The following is a 24401-nucleotide window of genomic DNA, read 5'->3' on the forward strand; positions in this document are numbered from 1 at the left end:
TTTCTTAGTGGATCTGATAAGGTGGTGGTGGGATTTGAAGGCCCTGATGTCCTCCGGGGACTTGTTCCTCCCATCTTTTTTCTAGCCGTCTGCAGGTGCGCCTGGAGTCCTGGGGAGAACTAGCAGGCCTTCTTGAGGGTGTGTTTACCTGAGGTCACTTGATGCAACGCTAGGGTGTTGGCACATTCGGAGATCCTTTGGTGGAAGTTCTGTGCTGAGATGTTTGAGTCTGTGGCGAGGGGAGGTGGTGACTTGCTGAGGGTGTTGGTGAGCTGTTCCTCTGTGATGTAGTTCCATTTACTGCGGAGTGTGCGGAGGTGGACAGTAGGTGTGGTGATGGAGAAATTAATGCAGTGGTGGTCGGTCCAGTCTAGCGTGGAGGTGTTGTGGACAGTAATGTTGTTGCTGGCATTGTATCCTAAAGGTTTATCATAATTAGTCAGTATTTGTACAGTGCTGCGATTAGGACAGAAGGGTATCCAGGAACTAGGTTGCTGGGCCCAGTTGAAAAGCCAAGTCTTGAGTCTCTTCCTGAATTCCGCCAGAGAGGTGTACATCCAAAGATGAAGGGGAAAACTGTTTCAGGCCTTCTCGGCGAGGTAGGAGAAGGAATGGCCTTCAGTGTGGTTTCGGCAGATGTGTGGTGCTGGGCTTGGGTGAGGGAGGCAGTGCAAAGATATCTGGAGAGTTGGTGGAAGTTAAGGCAGTGGTTGAAGTATGTTGGTCCTTGGTCATGGAGGTCTTTGTAGGCATGTGTCATCATCTTGAATTGGCATCTTTTCTGGATGATGAGCCAGTGGAGGTTCCTGAAGTGGGCGTTGATGTGGGTCCATTTGGGCAGCTTGATAAGGAGTTTGGTCGCTGAGTTCTGTACCGTCTGGAGTCTCCTCATAAGTGGGGTGGTGGTTCCTATGGTGTCCTAATAAACTATTACAAACAGTAAAGTATCAGAGTAGTCAAGGAAAGAGGTGGGCCAATGGAGGCTGACAGGTGACAGTAAGTTCCAAATAGTTGACATTTCTTATCAAGTTACTCTCTCTAACCTGTCTAGCCTGATGAATGCTTAACAGTGGAGGGATTCTACCTGGAGTATGGAATGATTCTTTTGTATGTATTACAGGTATAAATCACAACCAAAGGGCATGAGCTCCAAAGAAGGGTAATGATTTCAGACACTATGTTACTATTCGGGCGTGGGAAACTTTAGTCTGCTTCTGGGGGATCCAATTAGCTTCAATATTTTTAAGAACTTTCTACAAGACATTTTTTTCCAGAATGTACTCCCATTTATCTCTTCACCCTAAGTGCCATAAATCATGAGTAATCTCAGTTGACTCCTGGAGAAAGAGATAGAACCCACCATAGAAGGTCTATAGAGGGAAAGTCCAATAAGCTTTACAAACAATTCATGTTAACGTTCTAAGATGCAACCATTAAATTACATTTGAAGCCCTCAATGTAAAATAAGACATCACTTGGTAAACCACCCAAAAAGTAAACATTAAACATGCAAATAATAAAACCATACGTGTTTAACAACAACCTTAATGTTTTACCCACCACGACCATATATTATTGCAAATCTATTAGGTAAATAAATACAGTCATTCAGAATGAGAAACTGGCAAAATAAAAAACAACCACACAATACCTGAAAAGCTATCCCAATATTTTTTCCATACTGGTAAGCAATTTCATGAACCTTTGGATCCGGGCACCCCAGAATTGACACCTGAAAAAAATAACTAAGTTGTATAGTACAAAATGTTTTTTTTTTTTTTGCTTCCACTTCTACTCAAAACATGATTGGCTATTTTGGAACGATTGCTTCAGAACCATGCTCAATTACGCCCACTTAACACAAATAATAGATGGAATCCCCATTCAGCTATCCAGCAGGAAGAATTATTAGGTCTTGAAGCTCAAATGCGATGCATGGTCTCACAGCTGAAACAACCTTTCTACTTCATGAATGTAATGCTCGACTGCCAGCAGGATTTATTTTTAACTTTTATTATTTTCTAGTAAGGAGGTCATATACGTAGAGCGACGATCTATTCCAAAGAACATACATAGGTACATGGAAGCCAACTCCTGCAAAAAAAATTGTGATTATTCACAAAATAAGAGCGCCAGCATACAATAATGGTGATGCCATTACTGCATAATACCACTCCACATTTTCGTTTGTTATCATCATCCATCAAACAATATCTTACTGCACAATATAGGACAGCAGTTGGTGATGGATAATAGGAGAGAAAAACATCTAGAGAAGAGAGATTAAGTAAACAGGTGCACAATTAAGGGCTCGGGCAGTCATTACAAAAGGAAAGAAGGTGTGATCGTGAAGCACTGGGCATTTCAGTATAATAAGACAAATAATATTAATGCATAGTTTAATACTACTTTTAGCACAAAATATCTACATTTAGATTACAGAAAGGGGTTTACAATGTATTTACATACAAGATCCAAGCATTGTATTATTACACATACAAAATTACTTCAACAACCTTTCTATATTCCCTTATTAATGTACAAAGTCAATATTATGCCTTCAACTCGAGGGACGGTAACCCCCCTTTTGCAATAGGGTGATTCAGGTATTACACTATCAACACTGTTTTTATTCCAGTAGCTGACTTTCAAAGCCATCACTTTTAATATATTTCTTACAGATTAGGTAATTTGATATCAGGAACAGTCTAGAAACAGACTTGCTGCCTGGGAAGTGTGTAAGCACAATTGCCGGATTTGTTTGATTTGTGCTTATATTTCACCATTTATAAAAGAGCGACAACTTGGTTTTTGAAAGGATCACTTCAACAATTTCTGTTCTGAGAAACTGAATGGCTTTTAATCAGAGCTGGTCTTGAAATGTAGGAGGATCTGATAAACCACTTTTTTGATATGGGATGATGCAGCTGCTCATAGGTCAAATAAGAATCTCAAAATCTAGGTTTTAAAGAATTTGAGAGATCGTTTGAGGCCCATACATAACCAAACCATCGATAATGGGAGAAAAACCTGTCTCAATGTTCTTCTAAACGGTGACAATTCTGCCTTCTAGACATTCTGGGCCTGATTCTAACTTTGGAGGACGGTGTTAAACCGTCCCAAAAGTGGCGGATATACCACCTACCGTATTACGAGTCCATTATATCCTATGGAACTCGTAATACGGTAGGTGGTATATCCGCCACTTTTGGGACGGTTTAACACCGTCCTCCAAAGTTAGAATCAGGCCCTCTGTGTCTTACTGGTAATGGAGATATTGAATCCATATAAAAGTATAAATCCTTATGTCAAGGCTGTGCAATGTCTCTTTGGCTGAGAGGGCATGGGGCGTGGGCAAAATGTTATAAAAACGTCACCATTCAGGTGAGACTCGAGTAGTTATTTTCGGGGGGTAATGGTTGGATGACCCAAGAAGGCCATAACGGCTGTCACATGAGTCGTTTAGCTGTCAACTTGCATATCCATCTCAGTCAGGTGGCGCAAAACCCCCCCAAAAAAACACATCACCTACTGAGCAAGAAAGCACGTTAATTATTTTGAAATAGGCACAGTGGCAGATTCTCATCTATGTCCTCCAGTATTGAGCCCTGGTGGGGGACCCACTATCATTCGGCAGGCCATCAAGGTTCTCTGCGGAGACATATATGTACACAAACCTCACTGAAAGAGGCATGGCAGGAAGTCCTACTTCTGGGTTTGGCATATGTGGTTCTACTGAAATAGCCCCTGATAATGAGGAGAAGATATGGAGTCACAGCAGTCACAGGAAAAGGTATACGTGAATGCAACCCCATGGATATGTGACACTGCCAAACCAAAAGGGGAAATTATTGTATTTGGGTTTCTAATAAGTGCCATTCCAAGTCTACGTTTGGAAACCTCCAGGCCTCATAGATTAGGTAGCAGATTTACTGGAGAATTTTCCACGTATGCACTGAGTGGGGACACCGGATCAGACTCTACTCTATGGCTTTGTCAAGTCCTACAATATGGAAGACTAGCAGGAACAAACTTTGAAAGGCCTATTCCCACAAATATACTGGGCGCTGCAGACTAGGTGCCCTCTCTTTCCTCACTGAGAAAAGGGGCGTGGTTTGTCTGTGTGGTTCACTAGTACTCTGGAATTAACCAGCAAACCAAAAACTTTCAATTCAAGAAAGATTTATATTCAGCACATGAACGTGCAGGAGCAAAATGACTTGTTCCACCTGCTACTGATTAAGAGTTGCCTCTACCCATACTCTGAGGAGTCGGTGCTGAAAATGAACTTTAGTCAGACAAGAAGATAGAGCAACCCACCAAAATGTTGGGACCAAGGAGGTTAGGCCTGAGATACTACCCATGGGTATTATTCTGTGCAGCGTTTTTTGATAAACCATTTTTTACTGGTTCTAGAACATTAAATACAAAGGTAAGAATGGCACACCTAGTTCACGGCAGCTTTAACCATCAGCACCTGGATATACCACAGCAAGATTTTAACAGTCATATTCAACAGAGCCATTTGCACTTGAGTGGTGGCATTTTGGGTCTCCAATTGAGCTTCACAGTATATTGCCCAGCCATTCGCCCCACATCCTGGCATGATTGCGGGGGCAGCCCCTTACTTCATAAACTGGTTTCTCCTGATGCGCACACCAGTCCACCCCTTTCTCCATTGCCCAATGGACAGAAGCGTGGCCATGATCCACCCTTTTGCAATGTCTCTTTTGGCCAGTAAGTGGGTCATATTCAGAAAGGTACGCTCCATTCTTTGCCTTCAATACCCTCCATGACCCCGAGAAGTACCATCTTCCGTGAAAACGGGACCTCCCACTCCAAAACCTTGGTAAGGTCTTGCAGTAGCGTGACCCAGTAGCGCTGTATAGGTGGGCATTCCCATATCATGTGGTAAAAGACTGCAGGAGTAGTGTCGCATTTGGGGCAGGCAGAGTTTGGGGGAACCCGTCTCGATGTAGTCTGTTGGGGGAAAAATATACCCCATAAAAGTAATATATCTGTATGAGCCTGAGTCGTCATGACATGGTGCCAGACCTCTGGGCCATCAGTGCATCGTGCCAATCTTCCTCCTCCAATGGACCCAACCATCGTTCCCACCTTGCTCTAATGTGGTGCAGATCTCCTGGTGCATTATTAGACAACATTTTATATAGTTGGGACACCTCACCCTCACCCCAATCAATAGTTTAGCCTCTAGTGGACTGTATTCTGGAAGTGGATTTGTGTTGGTAATGTGAGTCTGTAGGGCGTGGTGAAGCTGGAGATATTTACAAAATTGTGTGTGTGAAAGTTGATAGTCTGTTTGGAGGTCTTGAAAGGAACATATATGTGTGTTCTGCCAGACATCTCCCAGCTGCAATATTCCCAGCTGGTCCCATTTGGTGAATCCCTGAAAGGCTGCTGACTCCCGGAGCCAAGAACCTCTCCACAGGGGAGTTTGCTGGGTCACAACAGACGTCCAGCGAGTGTGCTGCAAGGCTGCCCTCCAGGCCAAAAATACCATTCTCTTCCCGTGGGTCAGGTCCTGAGGAATTAGTGACCCATAGAGGATATCAAGGATTCGAGAGAAGGTCAGCGTGCTGAGTTACTCTGTGCAGATTTTTACCCTAAGATTGTCATGATATACTGAATGCCCTTGGTTGCAATGAGAGAGGATTTGTGATAGTTTGCCTAGAACAAAAGACTGAACTGCAAAGGAGAAGTATGGATTGCAGTGGACCTTCTACAGATGCAGAAAGGCTGCCACCAATGTATCTTGGTGGAGACCCTTTGTGACCGACTGAGATCGAATGGCAATGTCCTGTAGTGGCTGGGCATATTCCCCACTGTAAAACAGTGTCACTTGCTGTGTTTTGGATTCTTTCTTTGACCTATGGTTTAACACCTATTCCACCTGGTAGAGTAACATGATATGAGTGTTTTAATTGGTTCCAGTGAAAGTTTAGTTGGTCCCAGTTTTTCATATGCTTGCATAGGGGAGATATAGAATATAACTAGTATGCAAATATGGTATCCATTACCATTGTAAGTGTGGGGTGGGACAGGGTTCACAAGATGTGGATTTGAGAGGTCACACAATGCCTCTATCCTCCCCCATCAGTGGTAATAAATATTACTTTGCACATATGGTTTATGCACAAGTATTTTTAATGTGTATTTGCGGTCCTAAAAAAGATACTTAATTAAGATCAGGATTCAAGGCATTCATTTTGGGCAGTTAGATAAAATCACACTGAAGTACAATTTACTTATCTTCGATAAGGTTATATCTGATAAAGACATTATAGTTGCAGATTCCTTACCTTAGCATTTTCCCCAGGCATCAGACTGGATCCGGAGATTTTTCTTCGAGCAGTACCCCCTGAGCGCCATCAGGTGGCATAGGTAGACTCCACATGCATCGTGGCCGCTGTGCTGACGTTAATGTCGTATATAGGCGCCAACTCAGCGCACCGACGTCAGTTTGTTTTCACGACTTTCCACACCGATAGTCCTGAGCCATGAAGAACACAGAGTGGTGTGCCAAAATTAGGGCCCTTAAAGGGAAGTTCCTGTCCCTTAAATCAGTTTGCAGAGAGGGGAAGATGGGCGGGTCGGTAAGGAATCTACAACTAGAATATGTCTCTACCAGATATATAGTTACCAAAGGTAAGTAACTTGTTCATCTGATGGAGACTAAGATCAACCCAAAACGTCCTGCTGGACCGAAAAGCCGAAGTAGCCGTCTCTGAGGACCTGACTATCCAGGAAGTAATGTTTAGTGAACGTGTGCAGGGATGCCCACATCGCTGCCTGGCAGATATCCAGGACTGGGACTCCGTGTGCTAACGCTGTGGTAATAGCAGTTGCTCTGGTTGCATGAGCACACAAACCCTCAGGGGGTTGCTTTTCCAAAAAATGCAGAGCACATCTTGATGCAGAGGACAACCCATTGTGAGATGGTCCACTTCTGCACCACCCTTCCTTTCTTCGCACCCACATAACCCACAAAGAGTTGATCATCCACCCACAAGTCTTTGGTATGATGAAGGTAGAACGCAACGCTCTTTTTGGATCCAGGCAGTGGAGTCTCTACTCCTCATGAAAGGCATGTGGGGGGGTGTAAAAAGTAGGCAAGGTGGTTGATTGGCCTACATGCAAAGGTGTCACCACTTTGGGTAGAAAGGAAGCCCTGGTACGAAGCACCACTGTCAGGATGGACAGATAGAAATGCTGGCTTTGAAGAGAGAGCCTAGAGCGCTCTCACTCTGCGAGCAGAGGTGATGGCAATCAAGAAGGTAGTTTTAGGAGTCAAGAGCCAGGGGAACAGTTGTAGAGCGGCTCGAAAGGAGCACACCTGAGATATGCAAAGACCAAGTTCAAATCCCACTTGGGCATTATGAACGGGGTAGGAGGGAACATGTGAGTGAGTCTTTTGAGAAGCCTCCCAAGAATGGGAGATTTGAAACTGAGAAGGTTGGTCTGGCACTCTTAAAAAGGCAGAGATGGCAGACAAATAACCCTTGAGGGTGCCCATAGCAGTGCCCTGCTGAGCAAGAGAAAGAATGAAGGAGAAACTCCGGGAGAAGTGCAGAAAGGGGAACAGATTTGTTGGTACACCATGCCACAAATGTGTTCCGATGACAAGCATAGACCGTTTTGGTGGAGGGACGCCTGCCTGCCAAGATAACATCACAGACTTCGTGCAGAAGATCGAAAGCTGTCAACTGCCGCCGCTCAATCTCCACGCAAGGAGGCGGAGACTGGACAGGTTCGGGTGAAGACCGTCCCCTGCTGCTGCGACAGAAGATCCTCCCAAAGGGGCAGTCTGATCGGATGATCGATGACCATGCCCAAGAGCTCGGGATTCCAGACTCTTTGTTCCCAGTCCAGAGCCACTAGGATTACTTGGGGACGGTCGTGCCTGATCTTCTTCAGAACTCTGGGTAGAAGTGGTATTGGCTGGAAGGTGTGAAGGAGGCCTGAGCTCTACTCAAGACAGAAAGTGTTGGCAAGTGAATGATGCTTTGGAAACTCCAACGGGCAAAACAGCCGACATTGCACGTTCTCTGTAGAGGCGAACAGATCTAACCAAGGCTCTCCCCACTGCTGAAAGAGAACTTGCGCCACCTCTGGATGGAGACGCCATTCGTGATCGACTATGCATTGACTGCGAAGTTAGTCTGCTCTGGTGTTCAGAGAGCACGCAAGATGTTGAACCACTAAGTGGACTGTGGGGGACAAGAAGTAGTTATGAGGCCAAGGGACTGAGTCGTAGCCCAGGAATCCTTAAAGTGCTCGAGCGCAGGGTCTGCTTTGCCTTCGAAAAGATGGATGCCATCAAAGGGCATGTCCATTAGAGATTGCTGGACAGCCCCTGAAAAGTTAGATATCCTAAACCAGGCGTGGCGCCTCAAGGCCACTGTCGATGCAACTTATCTACCTAGTGAGTCGATAGTATCCAGCCCGCAACAAATTATGAACTTTGCTGCATCTCTCCCGTCAGTAACAGCTTGGGATAGAACCGCCCTGGGCCTCCTCCATGACTCGAGGCAGCACCTGCACGACCGTATCCCAGAGAGTATGGGAGTACTGGCCCACATGGCATGCGGTGTTCACGGACTGCAGTGCTAGTCTGGCTGAAGAAAACAATTTCTTCCCAAATGTATCCAGTCTTTTTGATTCCCTATCCAGGGGAGCAGAAGGGAATGCGCTAGAAGAAGAGGAAGTATGGATTACAAGGCTCTCAGGTTTAGAATGTTGGGTCAGAAATTTTAGGTCAGTCGGCACAAGCCGAAGGTGGCGTGCAACTGTCCTATTCACAGGAGCCCCTGTGTTGGGTTTGGAACAGGTACCTACTAGCACATCCGTAAGGGCTTCACTAAAGGGTAGTAGGGTTTTGAATTTGAAGCCCCAGGCTGAAGCACCTCGGTCAGGAAGTTAGTCCTGACCGCCACAGAAGGAAGCTTGAGGTCCAAAACCTCAGCAGCCCTTCTCACCACCACGGAGTATGAAGCTCCCTCCTCCGTAGCCACGGTAGAGGTATAAAGCATGCCAGCATCAAGAGCAGTATCTAGTCTGCTAGCGTCACCCAAATCCTGAACCCAGTCCAAGCCAGGGTCAAGATGGTATTCTAAAGACCTTTCTACACTAGCCCCATATCCATAGAAAGAAGGGTCGGGACCCGCCCTGGGCCCAGCAGAGCCCATGGAAAACTGAATCAGCATCAAGTGGTGGCGTTCCCGCTTCGGTTTGATGCAGATAAGTATAGGATTGATGTTGATTGCGGGCCCAACCGACTTCGGAAACGTCGACGTCGGTCCCAATGGCAGATAAGGTCATGTTGGCACGACCGGCGTCGGTATGGCTCGAACAGTGGACCCAGAGGTGCCTCCCGGAGCCGGGGCCGCAGGTGCGGAACCCGAGGGGGCTCTCGTCGACCCTCCAGGGCCCAAAGGCACAGAGGATGGGTTGGTCTACCCTAAGATGCGGTGCATGGCCTCATAGAACTCCCAACTGGGCAGGGGTGGCACTGGCTCCCGGAAAGTCAGAGAGGTGTGGAGCCAACCCAGACTCAGGCTACTAAGATGGAGGCCTGGAGTGTCGATGCTCTTCCCGCATCGCCCGAGCGACGGGGTGAAGTTGAAGAACATTTGTCCTTCTACTTGACTACAACTTCTTCTTCTTGTGACCGGCGTGTCCGGAGGACTAGGAGTGGGATGAGGAGCCCTAGTGATGACTCCACGAGCGGTCTTGCGACCTTCCTCTCAAACGAGACTGGGAGCGATGCGGAGTTGAGTGCCAGGCAAACATAAGCTTTAGGGACCGCTCCCCCAAAGCCTTCAGGTTCATGGCCTGACACTTGGAGCACGACTTCGGGTCATAGTCCTACTCCGGAACAAAAGACAGACTTGATGCGGATCTGTCACCGACATCATTTAGTGACAGGAGTCGCAGGATTTAAAATTGGTCTTCCGGGACATCCCTCAATGCATCCAAAACTCGACAAAAAGTATTCGACAAAAGTGTTGCAGTTAAATAAAAAATTACTAGGGGTAGCTCTTCTCCAGATCTGCGCATAGGCTGTTACTGAAAGAAAAGAACTGACATCAGTGTGCTGTGGTGGCGCTTTTATAAGACCGCGATGTCAACGACACACATGGAGTTGACCGTCGCCACCTGATGGCACGCAGGGGTACTGCTCAAAGAAAAATCTCCGGATGCAGTCTGATGCCTGGGGGAAATTTTAAGGTAATGAATGTGCAACTAGAAGTGTCTATCAGATGAGGCACTGTGACTATAAAAAAGCTGTTTCCCTGAGAAAAGCAATTTTAACATGCAAGACTGTTTTACTTCAAAAGATATCTAACTGGCATTTTACCTTTGCACTGTTGTAATAAATGAACATTTACTTGTATACTTGCTCTAAATAATGTGTTATTGGGACACACACACACACACACATTATATATATATATATCGAAAATGTCACCTACCAGGTGTACATCGGTTTGTGGCATGTTGTGCTGCAGATTCACATGCTATGCGTACCGACATCTAGTGTTGGGCTCAGAGTGTTACAAGATGTTTTTCTTCGAAGTCTCCTCTTCAGTTCCATCGTGCATGGGCATCGACTCCATTGTTAGATTGTTTTCCCGCAGAGGGTGAAGGAAGGAGTGAAAGAGTATATAAGTGAAAAAAGAGATGTCCATGCAAATGTAAATGTATGTACAAATGTATTAGCTTAAACGACTACAGGCTTCCGGGGAGGAGGGAGGGAGCATGTGAATCTGCAGCACAACATGCCACAAACAGATGTAACTGGGTAAGTGACATTTTCCGTTTGATGGCATGTGTAGCTGCAGATACACATTGTAGGAAGTTGGCTCTGTATATACTATTCAAAGTAAGAAATAGTGTGCACAGAGTCCAAGGGTTCCCCTTAGAGCTAAGATAGTGGCAAAAGTAGATAATTCTAATGCTCCATTTTGTGGTAGTGTGGTCGAGCAGTAGGCTTATCAGAGGGTAGTGTTAAGCATTTGTTGTACACACACAGGCAATAAATGAAGAACACACACAAAGACTTACTCCAGGCCAATAGGTTTTTCTATAGAAAAATATATTTTCTTAGTTTATTTTAAGAACCACAAGTTCAAGATTTACATTAAACACTTTAAATGTCAGGTACTTCACTTAGATACTTTAGGAACTTTGAATGAAAGCAATATCATATACAGTCTTTGTAAAAATGGCAATAAGCTATTTTCAAAGTGGACACAGTGCACAAATCAACAGTTCCTGGGGGAGGTAAGTAAAGGTTAGATTAGGAGGTAAGTAAAACACTTACAAGTCTCAGTTCTGTGGCATAGGCAGCCCACCATTGGGGGTTCAAGGCAACCCCAAAGTTACCACACCAGCAGCTCAGGGCCGGTCAGGCGCAGAGGTCAAAGAGGTGCCCAAAACACATAGGTACCTATGGAGAACAGGGGTGCTCCGGTTCCAGTCTCCCAGCAGGTAAGTACCTGCGTCCTCGGGGGCAGACCAGGGGGGTTTTGTAGAGCACTGGGGGTCACACAAGTAGGCACACAAAATACACCCTCAGAGGCACAGGGGCGGCCGGGTGCAGTGTGCAAAGCAGGCATCGGGTTTCGGGTAGGAAACAATGGAGGGACCCGGGGGCTTCTTGGGACAGCCACCACCTGGGCTAGGCAGAGGGTCCCCTGGGGGGTCACTCCTGCATTGAAGTTCGGTTCCTTCAGGTCCTGGGGGCTGTGAGTGCAGTGTTGGTTCCAGGCGTCGGGTCCCTTGTTACAGGCAGTCGCGGTCAGGCGGAGCCTCTGGATTCTCTCTGCAGGCGTCGCTGTGCGGGCGCAGGGGGGTCGTTTCTGGTTACACAGACTCGAAGTCACCAGGGAGTCTTCCCTGAGGTGTTTGTTCTCTGGATCTCGAGCCAGGGGCGTCGGGTGCAGAGTGTGAAGTCTCATGCTTCCGGCGGGGAACGTGCAGTCCTTTAAAAGTTGCTTCTTTGTTGCAAAGAAGTAGCTGGTTTTGTACAGGGCCGCTGTTCACAGGAATTTCTTGGTCCTTTAGTCCAGGGCAGTTCTCTGAGGCTTCAGAGGTCGCTGGTCCCTGTCGGATGCGTCACTGGAGCAGGTTTTCGAAGTTGGAGACAGGCCAGTAGGGCTAGGCCCAAAGCAGTTGTCGTCTTCCTCCTTCTCTGCAGGCTTGTAGGTCAGCAGTCCTTCTGGGTTCTTCAGGTTGCAGGAATCTAGTTTCCTAAGTTCTGGGGTGCCCCTAAATACTGAATGTAGGGGTGTGTCTGGGAGGGCAGTAGCCAATGGCTACTGTCCTTGAGGGTGGCTACACCCTCTTTGTGCCTCCTCCCTGAGGGGAGGTGGGCACATCCCTATTCCTATTGGGGGAATCCTCCAAAACCAAGATGGAGGATTTCTAAAGGAAGGGGTCACCTCAGCTCAGGGCACCTTAGGGGATGTCCTGACTGGTGGGCGGCGACTCCTTGTTTTTCTCATTATCTGCTCTGGACTTGTCGCCAAAAGTGGGGCTGTGTCCAGGGGGCGGGCATCTCCACTAGCTGGAGTGCCCTGGGGCATTGTAACACGAAGCCGGAGCCTTTGAGGCTCACTGCTGGGTGTTACAGTTCCTGCAGGGGGGAGGTGTTAAGCACCTCCACCCAATGCAGGCTTTGTTTCTGTCCTCAGAGAGCACAAAGGCTCTCAACCCCAGGGAGGCAGAAACTCGTCTCTCAGCAGCAGACTGGCTCAGACCAGTCAGATCTGCACTGAAGGAGTGCCTGTGGGTGCATTTTTTTTTATAAATCCAACACTGGCATCTGTGTGGGTTTATTATTCTAAGAAGTTTGGTACCAAACTTCCCAGTATTCAGTTTAGCCATTATGGAGCTGTGGAGTTAGTTTTTGACAAACTCCCAGACCATATACTTAATATTGCCACACTGTACTTACACTGTCCAAGAATAGACTTAGACACTGTAGGGGCATATTGCTCATGCAGCTATGCCCCCACCTGTGGTATAGTGCACCCTGCCTTAGGGCTGTAAGGCCTGCTAGAGGGGTGACTCACCTATGCCACAGGCAATATTTTGTGGGCATGGCATCCTGAGGGGGATGACATGTCAACTTTGCCTTTTTCTCCCCACCAACACACACAATCTACAATGGCAGGGTCCATGTGTTAGGTGAGGGGTCCCTTAGGGTGGCACAACATATGCTGCAGCCTTTAGGGACCTTCCCTGGTCACAGGGCCCTTGGCACCACTGGTACCTTTTACAAGGGACTTACTGTGTGCCAGGGGTGTGCCAATTGTGGAAACAATGGTACATTTTAAGTGAAAGAACACTGGTGCTGGGGCCTGGTTAGCAGGGTCACAGCACACTTCTCTGTCAAGTCAGCATCAATAACAGGACAAAAGGTGGGGGGTAACTGCAACAGGGAGCTATTTTCATACACACATGCTATGCATAGACTACAAAGCAGTTTGTCCTCCCAAAAAATAGCAGTGGCTAGCCTTTAAGAGTTGAAGTTGTTTGAAATAATGTTTAGAACAGCTTGTCCTACTGTGGCTTGTTGTGATAATACGTCCACACAGTAGTGTTTAGTAAATGTATGAGGTGTTGCCCATGTAGCTGCTTTACATATTTCAACCATTGGTATATTTCCTAAAAAGCCATTGTTGCACCTTTCTCTCGTGTAGAATGTGCTTTGGGAGTGATTAAAACTTGTCTTTTTGCTTTGATATAGTATGTTTGTATGCGCCTTACACTCCATCTTGCTAAACCTTGTTTTGATATAGGATTGCCTGTATGTGGTTGTTGGAAAGCCACAAAAAGGTGTTTGGTCTTTCTAAATTGTTTAGTTCTGTCTATATAGTACATTAGAGATCTTTTGAGGTCTAATGTATGTAGAACACTTTCTGCCACAGAATCTGTCTGTGGGAAGAATATCAGCAGTTCCACTGTTTGATTAATATGAAATGGCGAGACTACTTTTGGTAGAAAGTTTGGATTTGTTCTTAGTACAACTTTATGTTTCTGTACTTGGAAGAAAGGCTCCTCAAGAGTAAAATCTTGGATTTCACTCACTGTAGGAAGTTGGCTCTGTATATACTATTTCAAAGAAAGAAATAGCGTGCACAGAGTCCAAGGGTTCCCCTTAGAGGTAAGATAGTGGCAAAAAGAGATAATTCTAATGTCCTCTTTTGTGGTAGTGTGGTCGAGCAGTAGGCTTATCAGAGGGTAGTGTTAAGCATTTGTTGTACACACACAGGCAATAAATGAGGAACACACACACTCAAAGGCAATTCCAGGCCAATAGGTTTTTATATAGAAAAATATATTTTCTTAGTTTATTTTAAGAACCACAGGTTCAAGATTTACAAACAATTCTTTAAATGAAAGGTATTTCACTCAGGTATCTTAGGAACTTTGGATTATCAAAATAGCATGTACAGTTTTGGCAAAAATGGCAATAAGCTTTTTTTAAAGTGGACAGTGCAAAAATCAATAGTTCCTGGGGGAGGTAAGTAAATGTTAAGTTCACAGGTAAGTAAAACACTTACAGGGTTCAAAGTTGGGTCCAAGGTAGCCCACTCTTGGGGGTTCAAGGCAAGCCCAAAGTTACCACACCAGCAGCTGTGTGTTTTCCAGGCGTCGGGTTCCTTGAAGCAGGCAGTCGCGGTCAGGGGAAGCCTCTGGATTTCCTCTACAGGCGTCGCTGTGGGGGCTCAACTCTGGCTACTCACGGGCTCGCAGTCGCCGGGGAGTCCTCCCTGTAGTGTTAGTTTTCCGCAGGTCGAGCCGGGGGCGTGGGGTGCAGAGTGGAAAGTCTCACGCTTCCCTGTGGGATTCGTCGCTGGTGCAGTTTTTCTCGAAGTGGGGAGACAGGTCGGTAGGGCTGGGGCCAAAGCAGTTGTCGTCTCCGTCTTCTCTGCAGGGCTTCAGGTCAGCAGTCCTTCGTCTTAGGTTGCAGGAATCTATCTTCCTTGGTTCTGGGGGCCCCTAAATACTCAATTTAGGGGTAGATTTAGGTCTGGGAGGGCAGTAGCTAATGGCTACTGGCCCTGAGACACCCTCTTTGTACCTCCTCCCTCTGCAAGATGGAGGATTTCTAGAAGTCAGAGTCACCTCAGCTCAGGACACCTTAGGGGTTGTCCTGACTGGGCAGTGACTCCTCCTTGTTTTTCTCATTATCTCCTCCAGCCTTGCTGCCAAAAGTGGGGGCAGTGGCCGGAGGGGCGGGCATCTCCACTAGCTGGGATGCCCTGTGGCGCTCTAACAAAGGGGGTGAGCCTTTGAGGCTCACCGCCAGGTGTTACAGTTCCTGCAGGGGGAGGTGAGAAGCACCTCCACCCAGTACAGGCTTTGTTCCTGGCCACAGAGTGACAAAGGCACTCTCCCCATGTGGCCAGCAACATGTCTGGTAGGCTGGCAACAACTAGTCAGCCCACACTGGAGTCGGGCATGTTTTCAGGGGGTATACTCTAAGATGCCCTCTGGGTGTATTTTTTACAACAAAGTGCACACTGGCATCAGAGACCTTCCCTGGCATCAGGGCCCTTGGTACCAGGGGTACCAGTTACAAGAGACTTATCTGGGTGCCAGGGCTGTGCCAATTGTGGAGACAAAGGTACAGTTTAGGGAAAAAACTGCTGGGGCCTGATTAGCAAGCCTCAGCACACTTTCAAATCATAACTTGGCATCAGCAAAGGCAAAAAGTCAGGGGGTAACCATGCCAAGGAGGCATTTCCTTACACTCACTCTTCTTAAAGAAGTAATTGCTACTAGGAAGGCAACTTTCCATGTTAGAAATTGAATTTGGCACGAGTGCATGGGTTCAAAGGGTGGACCCATAAGTCTTGTAAGCACTATATTTAGATTCCAAGATGGAACTGGTGGTGTTCTTGGTGGAATGATGTGTTTTAAGCCTTCCATGAAAGCTTTAATGACTGGAACTCTAAATAAAGAGCTATGTTGAATATTTTGTAAATATGCAGAAATTGCAGTAGGGTGTATTTTTTTATTGAAGAAAATGCTAAATTTGAATTTGTAAATGAAGTAAATAACATACAATATCTTGTATTGATGCTGTAAGAGGACCTATATCTTTAGATTGACAGTAATAGACAAATCTTTTCCATTTGTTGGCATAGCACTGTCTAGTAGTGGGTTTTCTTGCTTGTTTAATAACTTCCATGCATTCTGATGGGAGTTGTAAATATCCAAATTCTATGACTTCAGGAGCCAAATCGCTTGATTGAGAGCATTGGGGTTTGGATGTCTGATTTGACCTTTGTTTTGTGTTAACAGATCTGGTCTGCATGGGAGTTTGGAGTGTGTTACTACAGAGAGATCTGGTAATTTTGTGTACCATGGCTGACGTGCCCATGTTGGTGCTATGAGTATCATGCTGAGTGAAGTTTGATGCAACTTGTTGACTAGAAATGGAAGGAGTGGGAGAGGGGGAAAGCGTAAGCAAATGTCCCTGACCAATTGATCCATAGAGCACTGCCCTTGGAGAGGGGACGTGCGTGGGAAGTTTTGGCATTTTGTGTTCGCTTGTTGCGAACAGATCTATGTTTGGTGTTCCCCACTTTTGAATGTACTTGAGGATGAATCTCCCATTCGTGTGTTTGTTGGCGATTTCTGCTTCGGATATCTGTCAACTGATTGTCTATCCCTGGGATGTACTGCGCTCAAAGATGGATTTGGTTGTGGATTGCCCATTTCCAACTTCTTTAGGCTACAAGGGACAGTTGGGATGAATGTGTCCCTCCCTGTTTGTTGAGATAATACATTGTTGTCATGTTGTCTGTTTTGATAAGAACATTCTTCTGTGTGAGAAGAGGTTGAAAGGCTTTGAGGGCCAGAAACACAGCTAATAGCTCCAAGTGGTTTATGTGTAGCTGTTTCTGTTTGACATCCCATTGTCCTTGAATATTGTGATTGTTTAGGTGAGCTCCCCAACCAATGATGCATCTGTTGTAATAATGGTTTGAGACACAGGGTCTTGAAACGACTGCACTTTGATTAAATTGCTGCAATTTCACCACTGAAGGGATATATATGTTTCGCAGTCTATCAAAACTAGATCTTGGAGTTGACCATGTGCATGTGCCTATTGTTGTGCAAGGCGAAGTTGTAACGCCCGCATGTTTATTCTTGCATGTGGAACAATTGCAATGCAAGATGCCATCATTCCTAGGATTTCCATGACAAATCTTACAGCGTATTGTTGATTTGGTTGTATTTGTGGAATTAAATTTTGGAAAGCTTGTATCCTTTGTGTACTTGGATATGCTAGAGCTCGTTGAGTACTTAGGATCGCACCCAAATACGTTTGTACTTGTACTGATTGAAGGTGTGACTTTTGGTAGTTTATAGAGAAACTTAAGGTGTGTAGGGTTTCTATTACATAACATGTATGATTTTGGCATTGTGTATGACTGCTTGATTTTATGCTACTACTGCTAAGCACTTTGTGAATACCCTTGGAGCTGTTATTATTCCAAAGGGTAACACTTTGAACTGGTAGTGTTTTCCTTGAATGACAAACCTGAGGTATTTTCTGTGAGCAGAATGGATGGGTATGTGGAAATACGCATCTTTGAGGTCTAACGCTGTCAGAAAACTCTTGTTTTTGTAGCAGTGGGATAACATCTTGCAGAGTTACCATGTGAAAATGTTCTGATATGATGTAAAAAATTGAGGGGCCTGAGGTCTAATATTGGCCTGAGGGTGCCATCTTTTTTGGGAAATATAAAGTATAGTGAATAAACTCCTGTTCCTAGCTGAGACTGTGGAACTAACTCTATTGCTTGTTTGAGTAGTAGAGATTGAACCTATTTTTGTGACAAAATTGTATGTTCTGGGGTTGACTTGTGAAACCTTGGTGGAATATTTGGAGGAGTGTTTATCAATTCTAGGCAATAACCATTGCGGATAATTGATAACACCCAGTTGTCTGTGGTGATATTTTGCCAATGTGCGTGGAACTGCTGTAGTCTTCCCCCCATAGGAGAGTTGTGGAGTGGAAGGGAGTGAGGGAAGTCACTGTTTTGGCTGCGTTGCAGCCTGTTTAGAGGTTTGGAATTTACCTCTATGTCTAGAGTATTATCCCTACCTTGCTGGTACTGGGTTTGGCAAGCTGGTTTTGTTTGGGAGGTTGATGCCTCTGAAAGTTGTGGTCTGAAACCTCCTCGAAACGGAGTCTTACGAAATGACCCTATATGGTGTAGAATAGAGTGCACCCATTGCTTTGGCTGTGTCTGAGTCTTTTCGTAGTTTTTTAATTGCTGTGTCTACCTCTGGCCCAAAAAGATGTTTTTTTTATCAAATGGCATGTTTAACTCAGCCTGTTGTATTTCTGATTTGAAACCAGAGGATCTCAGCCATGCATGTCTACGAATAGTGACTGCTGTGTTTACACTCCTTGCAGTGGTATCAGCTGCATCAAGGGCAGATCTTATTTGGTTATTAGTGTTAGCTTGCCCTTCTTCTACTACCAGTGAGCCCTTTTCTGGTGCTCTTTTGGGAGATGCTGTATGACATCCTGCATCTCGTCCCAATGGGCTCTATCGTAACGAGCTAGCAATGACTGGGAGTTTGCTATTCTCCATTGGTTTGCTGCTTGGGACATGACTCTCTTTCCTGCAGCATAACATTTTCAGCTTTCCTTATCAGGAGGGGGTGCATCTCCTGAGGACTGACTATTCGCTCTTTTTCTGGCAGCACTAACCACTACTGAATCAGGTGGCACCCGATGGGTGATGTAATCAGAGTCAGAAGGTGCGGGTTTGTACTTTTTCTCTATTCTAGGTGTTATAATTCTTGCTTTCAGAGGCTCATTAAACATTTGGTCTGCGTGCTTTACCATGCCTGGTAACATTGGGAGGCAATGGTACTTAGAATGAGTTGAGGATAATGTATTGAACAAGAAATCTTCCTCTAGTGGTTCTGTGTGCATTGTAACCCCATGATAGGCTGCAGCCCTAGCTATCACCTGATTATATACTGTAGTATCTTCAGGTGGAGATGATTTAGAGGGGTAGCTGTCTCCGTCATTGCTTGGGATGGGATCAGGATCGTAAAGATCTCATGGATCAACAGTGTCTTGTTGTGAGTCAAAATAATGCGTGGGAGAATGCATTGGTGTAGGACTTATTTGAGGAGAGGTAGGTGGGTGTGGAGAATGAAGAGGATAAGACTGTGGAGGTGCTGGCTTCTCTTTCTGTTTTGGCACTAACTGGGGGCTGCGCAGTGTCCAATTACTCCTGAAATGCCAGAACACTTTTTGTTTTTAAAGGAGGTGCTGTGATGATTCTCCCTGTTTCTTTATGGATGTGAATCCTGGACTGTCTCTCATCCATAATTTGAAGGATTGGTTCAATCTCTGACTCTTCCTCAGAGGTTTTATGGCTTTCTCTCAGTCTTTTGGAAAGACCTTGTTCCTCTGTATATCCTGTCTTTTTTGGCTCCGAAATGTGATGTTTTTCCGGGATCGAAAATGATGAGGAAGGTCTCGGCTCCGAAACAGCTTTTCTGGTTTTCGACTCTGAAAATTGTTGTCTACTGGAGTCTGAAATGGAGCTTTTAATGGTCCTTGTCGACTCCGAAGTCTTCGGAGGCGTGGCTTTTTTCGGTGCCGAACCCGAGGTCGGTCACCAACAGTCTTTTTTCAGGCCGAGCCATGGCCTTCCGGCAGTGGCGTACCCAAGGCCTTCTGTTGTTTCTTATGTGGGGGTGCAGGGGCAGACGTACTCACATGCTGGCCGGCTGTGACAGGTCTGTCTTCCTCGGATTCCTGCTCTGACCCTGTATCTCGGATCGAGACTGTTGTCTGCATTTGTTCTTCTTCTGTAACATCGAAATGTTCTCCACTCTTGGACGCCATTTCCAGCCTTCTTGCTCTTCGGTCCCTCAGAGTCTTTTTTGATCGGAACAATCGACAGGCCTCGCAGTTTTACTCCCGATGGTCTGGAGAAAGGCAGAGGTTGCAAACCAGATGTTAGTCTGTATATGGGTTCTTTGCGTGGCACCAAGGGCAGAATCGGAATGGAGTCCGATCCATGAGGGTCTCCATGCGTCGGCCCGAATAGGCCCAAGTTGGGCGCACACGCCCCGAAGGGCGAACAAAGTTGTTTACCGACGGTACTGCTGTTTCGATGGAAGATGAATAAGGCGATCAATACAATACTGACGAAAAGGAAGGTTTTTAAAAGTTTTCCGAATCAAAATCTCAGGGCGAGAGAAAACACGTCCGAACCTGACGGTGGAAAGAAAACAATCTAACAATGGAGTCGATGCCCATGTGCAATGTAACCGAAGAGGAGTCACTCAATCTCGTGACTCCGAAAAGACTTCTTAGAAGAAAAACAACTTGTAACACTCCGAGCCCAACACTAGACGTCGGAATCCATATGCAGAGCATGTGTATCTGCAGCTACACATGCCATCGAACACACACACACATATATATATATATATATATATATGGAAAATGTCACTTACCCAGTGTACATCTGTTCGTTGCATGAGATGCTGCAGATTCACATGCTGTGCATTATCCTGCCATCTAGTGTTGGGCTCGGAGTGTTACAAGTTGTTTTTCTTCAAAGAAGTCTTTTCGAGTCACGAGACCGAGGGACTCCTCCCTTTAGGCTCCATTCCACATGGGGGTCGACTCCATTTTAGATTGTTTTCCCCGCAGAGGGTGAGGTAGGAGTTTTGAGTATACTAGATGTGCCCATGCAATGGAGTAGGTATGTATGTACATAATGTGTATTAAAATAATATTTATTTGCAAATTTACAATTCTTATTCAACTAACAATGGCTACAGGCTCCCAGGGAGGTGGGAGGGCGCATGTGAATCTGCAGTGACATTTTCCGTTCGGTGGCATGTGTAGCTACAGATACACATGCTGTGCATAGACTAATAAACAGTAATCTCCCCAAAATGCAGTGGCTTAGCCTGTAGGAGTTGAAGTTGTCTGAAATAAAGTTCTTAATACAGCTTGTCCTACTGTGGCTTGTTGTGTTGCTAACACATCTACACAGTAATGCTTAGTGAATGCATGAGGCCTAGACCAGGTGGCTGCCTTACAAATTTCCGTCCTAGGTATAATCCCCAGAAAAGCCATTGTGGCGCCTTTTTTCCTAGTGGAATGTGATCTTGGTATAATAGGTAGATCTCTTTTTGCTTTAATATAGCAAGTTTGAATACATTTAACTATCCATCTGGCGATGCCTTGTTTGGATATAGGATTACCTGCATGAGGTTTTTGGAAGGCTACGAACAACTGTTTTGTTTTACGAAATTGTTTTGTTCTGTCAATGTAATACATTAGTGCTCTTTTTATATCTAATGTATATGTAAAGCTCTTTCTGCTACTGAGTCTGGTTGTGGAAAGAAGACTGGGAGTTCCACTGTTTGGTTTAGGTGGAATGGTGATATGACCTTTGGTAGGAATTTGGGATTTGTACGGAGAACCAATTTATGTTTATGTATTTGTATAAAGGGTTCTTGAATAGTAAATGCTTGTATTTCACTTACTCTTTTGAGTGATGTGATAGCTATTAGGAAGGCTACTTTCCAAGTTAAGTATTGCATCTCACAAGAGTGCATGGGTTCGAATGCTGGTCCCATGAGTCGTGTTAATACAATATTAAGGTTCCCTGAAGGTACTGGTGGTGTCCTTGGGGGTATGATTCTTTTTAGTCCCTCCATAAATGCTTTGATGACTGGGATTCTAAAAAGCGATGTTGTATGTGTAATCTGCAGATAGGCAGATATTGCAGTGAGATGTATTTTAATGGACGAGAATGCTAGATTAGACTTTTGTAAGTGTAATAAGTAGCTTACAATGTCTTTTGTGGAGGCATGTAATGGTTGAATCTGATTAGTGTGGCAGTAGTAAACAAATCTTTTCCATTTGTTTGCGTAACAATGTCTTGTTGTAGATTTTCTAGCTTGTTTAATGACCTCCATACATTCTTGTGTAAGGTTTAAATGTCCAAATTCTAAGACTTCAGGAGCCAGATTGCTAGATTGAGCGATGCTGGATTTGGGTGTTTGATCTGTTGTTTGTGTTGTGTTAACAGATCTGGTATGTTTGGTAATTTGATGTGAGGTACTACTGATAAGTCCAACAGTGTTGTGTACCACGGTTGGTGAGCCCAGGTTGGTGCTATGAGTATTAGTTTGAGTTTGTTTTGACTTAGTTTGTTGACCAGATAAGGAATGAGTGGGAGAGGGGGGAAAAGCGTAAGCAAATATCCCTGACCAACAGATCCATAGTGCATTGCCCTTGGATTGAGGGTGTGGGTACCTGGACGCGAAGTTTTGGCATTTTGCGTTTTCTTATGTTGCAAATAGGTCTAAGTTTGGTGTTCCCCAGTGGAGGAAGTGATCCTGTAGGATCTGGGGATGAATTTCCCATTCATGAGTTTGCTGGTGATCTCGACTGAGATTGTCGGCTAACTGGTTCTGAATGCTCGGGATGTATTGTGCTATCAGGCAAATGTGATTGTGAATTGCCCAATGCCAAATTTTTTGTGTTAAGAGACACAGTTGTGACGAGTGTGTCCCACCTTGTTTGTTGAGATAATACATTGTTGTCATGTTGTCGGTTTTGACAAGAATGTGTTTGTGGGCTACTAGTGGTTGAAATGCTTTTAATGCTAGAAACACTGCTAACAGTTCCAAATGATTTATGTGAAATTGTTTTTGTTGATTGTCCCATTGACCCTGTATGCTGTGCTTGTTGAGGTGTGCTCCCCACCCCCTCATGGAAGCATCTGTTGTGATCACATCTTGAGGCACTGGGTCTTGGAATGGCCGCCCATGGTTTAAATTTATAGGGTTCCACCATTGAAGCGAGAAGTGTGTCTGGCGGTCTATCAACACTAGATCTTGGAGTTGACCCTGTGCTTGTGTCCATTGTTTTGCTAGGCACTGTTGTAAGGGCCGCATGTGTAATCTTGCGTTTGGGACAATGGCTATGCATGAAGACTTCATGCCTAGAAGTTTCATTACAAACCTTACAGGGTAGTGTTGGTTTTGGCTGTATGCTTGATGTTATATTTTGGAACGCTTGGACCCTTTGTGGACTTGGAGTGGCAATCGCTTTTTGTGCGTTGAGTGTTGCTCCCAAGTATTGTTGTATTTGGGATGGTTGCAGATGAGATTTCTGGTAATTTATAGAGAACCCTAGGTTGTGTAGAGTTTCTATAACGTATTGTGTGTGAAGAAGACACTGTTGTTGAGAGTTGGTTTTTATTAGCCAGTCGTCTAAGTATGGGAATACGTGCATGTGCTGTCTCCTTATGTGAGCGGCTACTACTGCAAGGCATTTCGTGAATACCCTTGGGGCTGTTGTTATCCCGAACGGTAACACTTTGAATTGATAGTGTTCACCGTGTATCACAAACCTTAAGTATTTTCTGTGAGAAGGATGGATGGGTATGTGAAAGTACGCATCCTTGAGATCTAATGTTGACATGTAGTCCTCCTTTTTTAGTAATGGAACCACGTCTTGAAGTGTTACCATCTGGAAGTGGTCTGATTTTATAAAGATATTCAGTGTTCTGAGGTCTAAAATAGGTCTTAACGTTTTGTCCTTCTTTGGAATTAGGAATTATAGTGAATAGACTCCTGTTCCTTTCTGATGGTTGGGTACTAACTCTATTGCTTGTTTTTGTAATAGTGCTTGGACCTCTATTTGTAATAGATCGAAGTGTTGTTTGGACAGATTGTGTGCCCTTGGGGGCACATCTGGCAGGAACCTTGTGAATTCTATACAATACCCATGTTGGATAATGGCTAGGACCCATGCGTCCGTAGCAATGTTTTGATAGTATGCGGTAAGTCGCCCCCCCACTGGTGTTAAGTGTTGGGGTTTTGTGACATTGAAGTCACTGTTTGGTTTGGCTTGTTTTAGGTGTCTGGAACTTTCCCCTTCCTCTTGGGAATTGTCCACCTCTATATGAGACACGAAACCCTCCCCTCTGGTATTGTGCCTGATAGGTGGGTCTGGTTTGCGAGGTGGAAGGCTCTGGTGTTTGCATTCGAAACCCCCCTCTAAATTGTGGCTTTCTAAATGTTCCTCTGCCCTGTGGGGAGTAGAGCGCGCCCATGGCTTTGGCCGTGTCCGTCTTTAATTTTTCAATTGCTGTGTCCACTTCCGGGCCAAACAATTGTTCCTGGTTAAAAGGCATGTTCAAGACTGCTTGTTGGATTTCTGGCTTGAATCCTGAGTATCGTAACCATGCATGCCTGCAAATGGTTACCGCAGTGTTGACTGTTCGTGCTGCCGTGTCTGCCGAGTCTAATGCGGACCTTATTTGGTTGTTGGATATTGCTTGTCCTTC

At 45.3% G+C, this 24401-nt stretch overlaps 1 protein-coding gene across 3 annotated transcripts in view; it reads right to left on the reverse strand.

The window, feature by feature from the left end:
* Nucleotides 1-24401, reverse strand: part of PDSS1 (decaprenyl diphosphate synthase subunit 1) — a 411626-nt gene that overhangs the window by 147475 nt on the left and 239750 nt on the right. For 2 of the 3 annotated variants that reach the window (XM_069211353.1, XM_069211355.1), the window contains one exon: nucleotides 1652-1732. The exons of the other annotated variant lie outside the window; for it this stretch is intronic. In XM_069211353.1, the coding sequence (XP_069067454.1) occupies nucleotides 1652-1732 (81 nt within the window). The remainder of the gene's footprint in view (nucleotides 1-1651; nucleotides 1733-24401) is intronic. 3 annotated transcript variants of the gene reach the window in all.

The sequence above is a fragment of the Pleurodeles waltl genome, chromosome 10, assembly GCF_031143425.1.
Source record: "Pleurodeles waltl isolate 20211129_DDA chromosome 10, aPleWal1.hap1.20221129, whole genome shotgun sequence".
Classification (NCBI taxonomy): Eukaryota; Metazoa; Chordata; class Amphibia; order Caudata; family Salamandridae; genus Pleurodeles; species Pleurodeles waltl.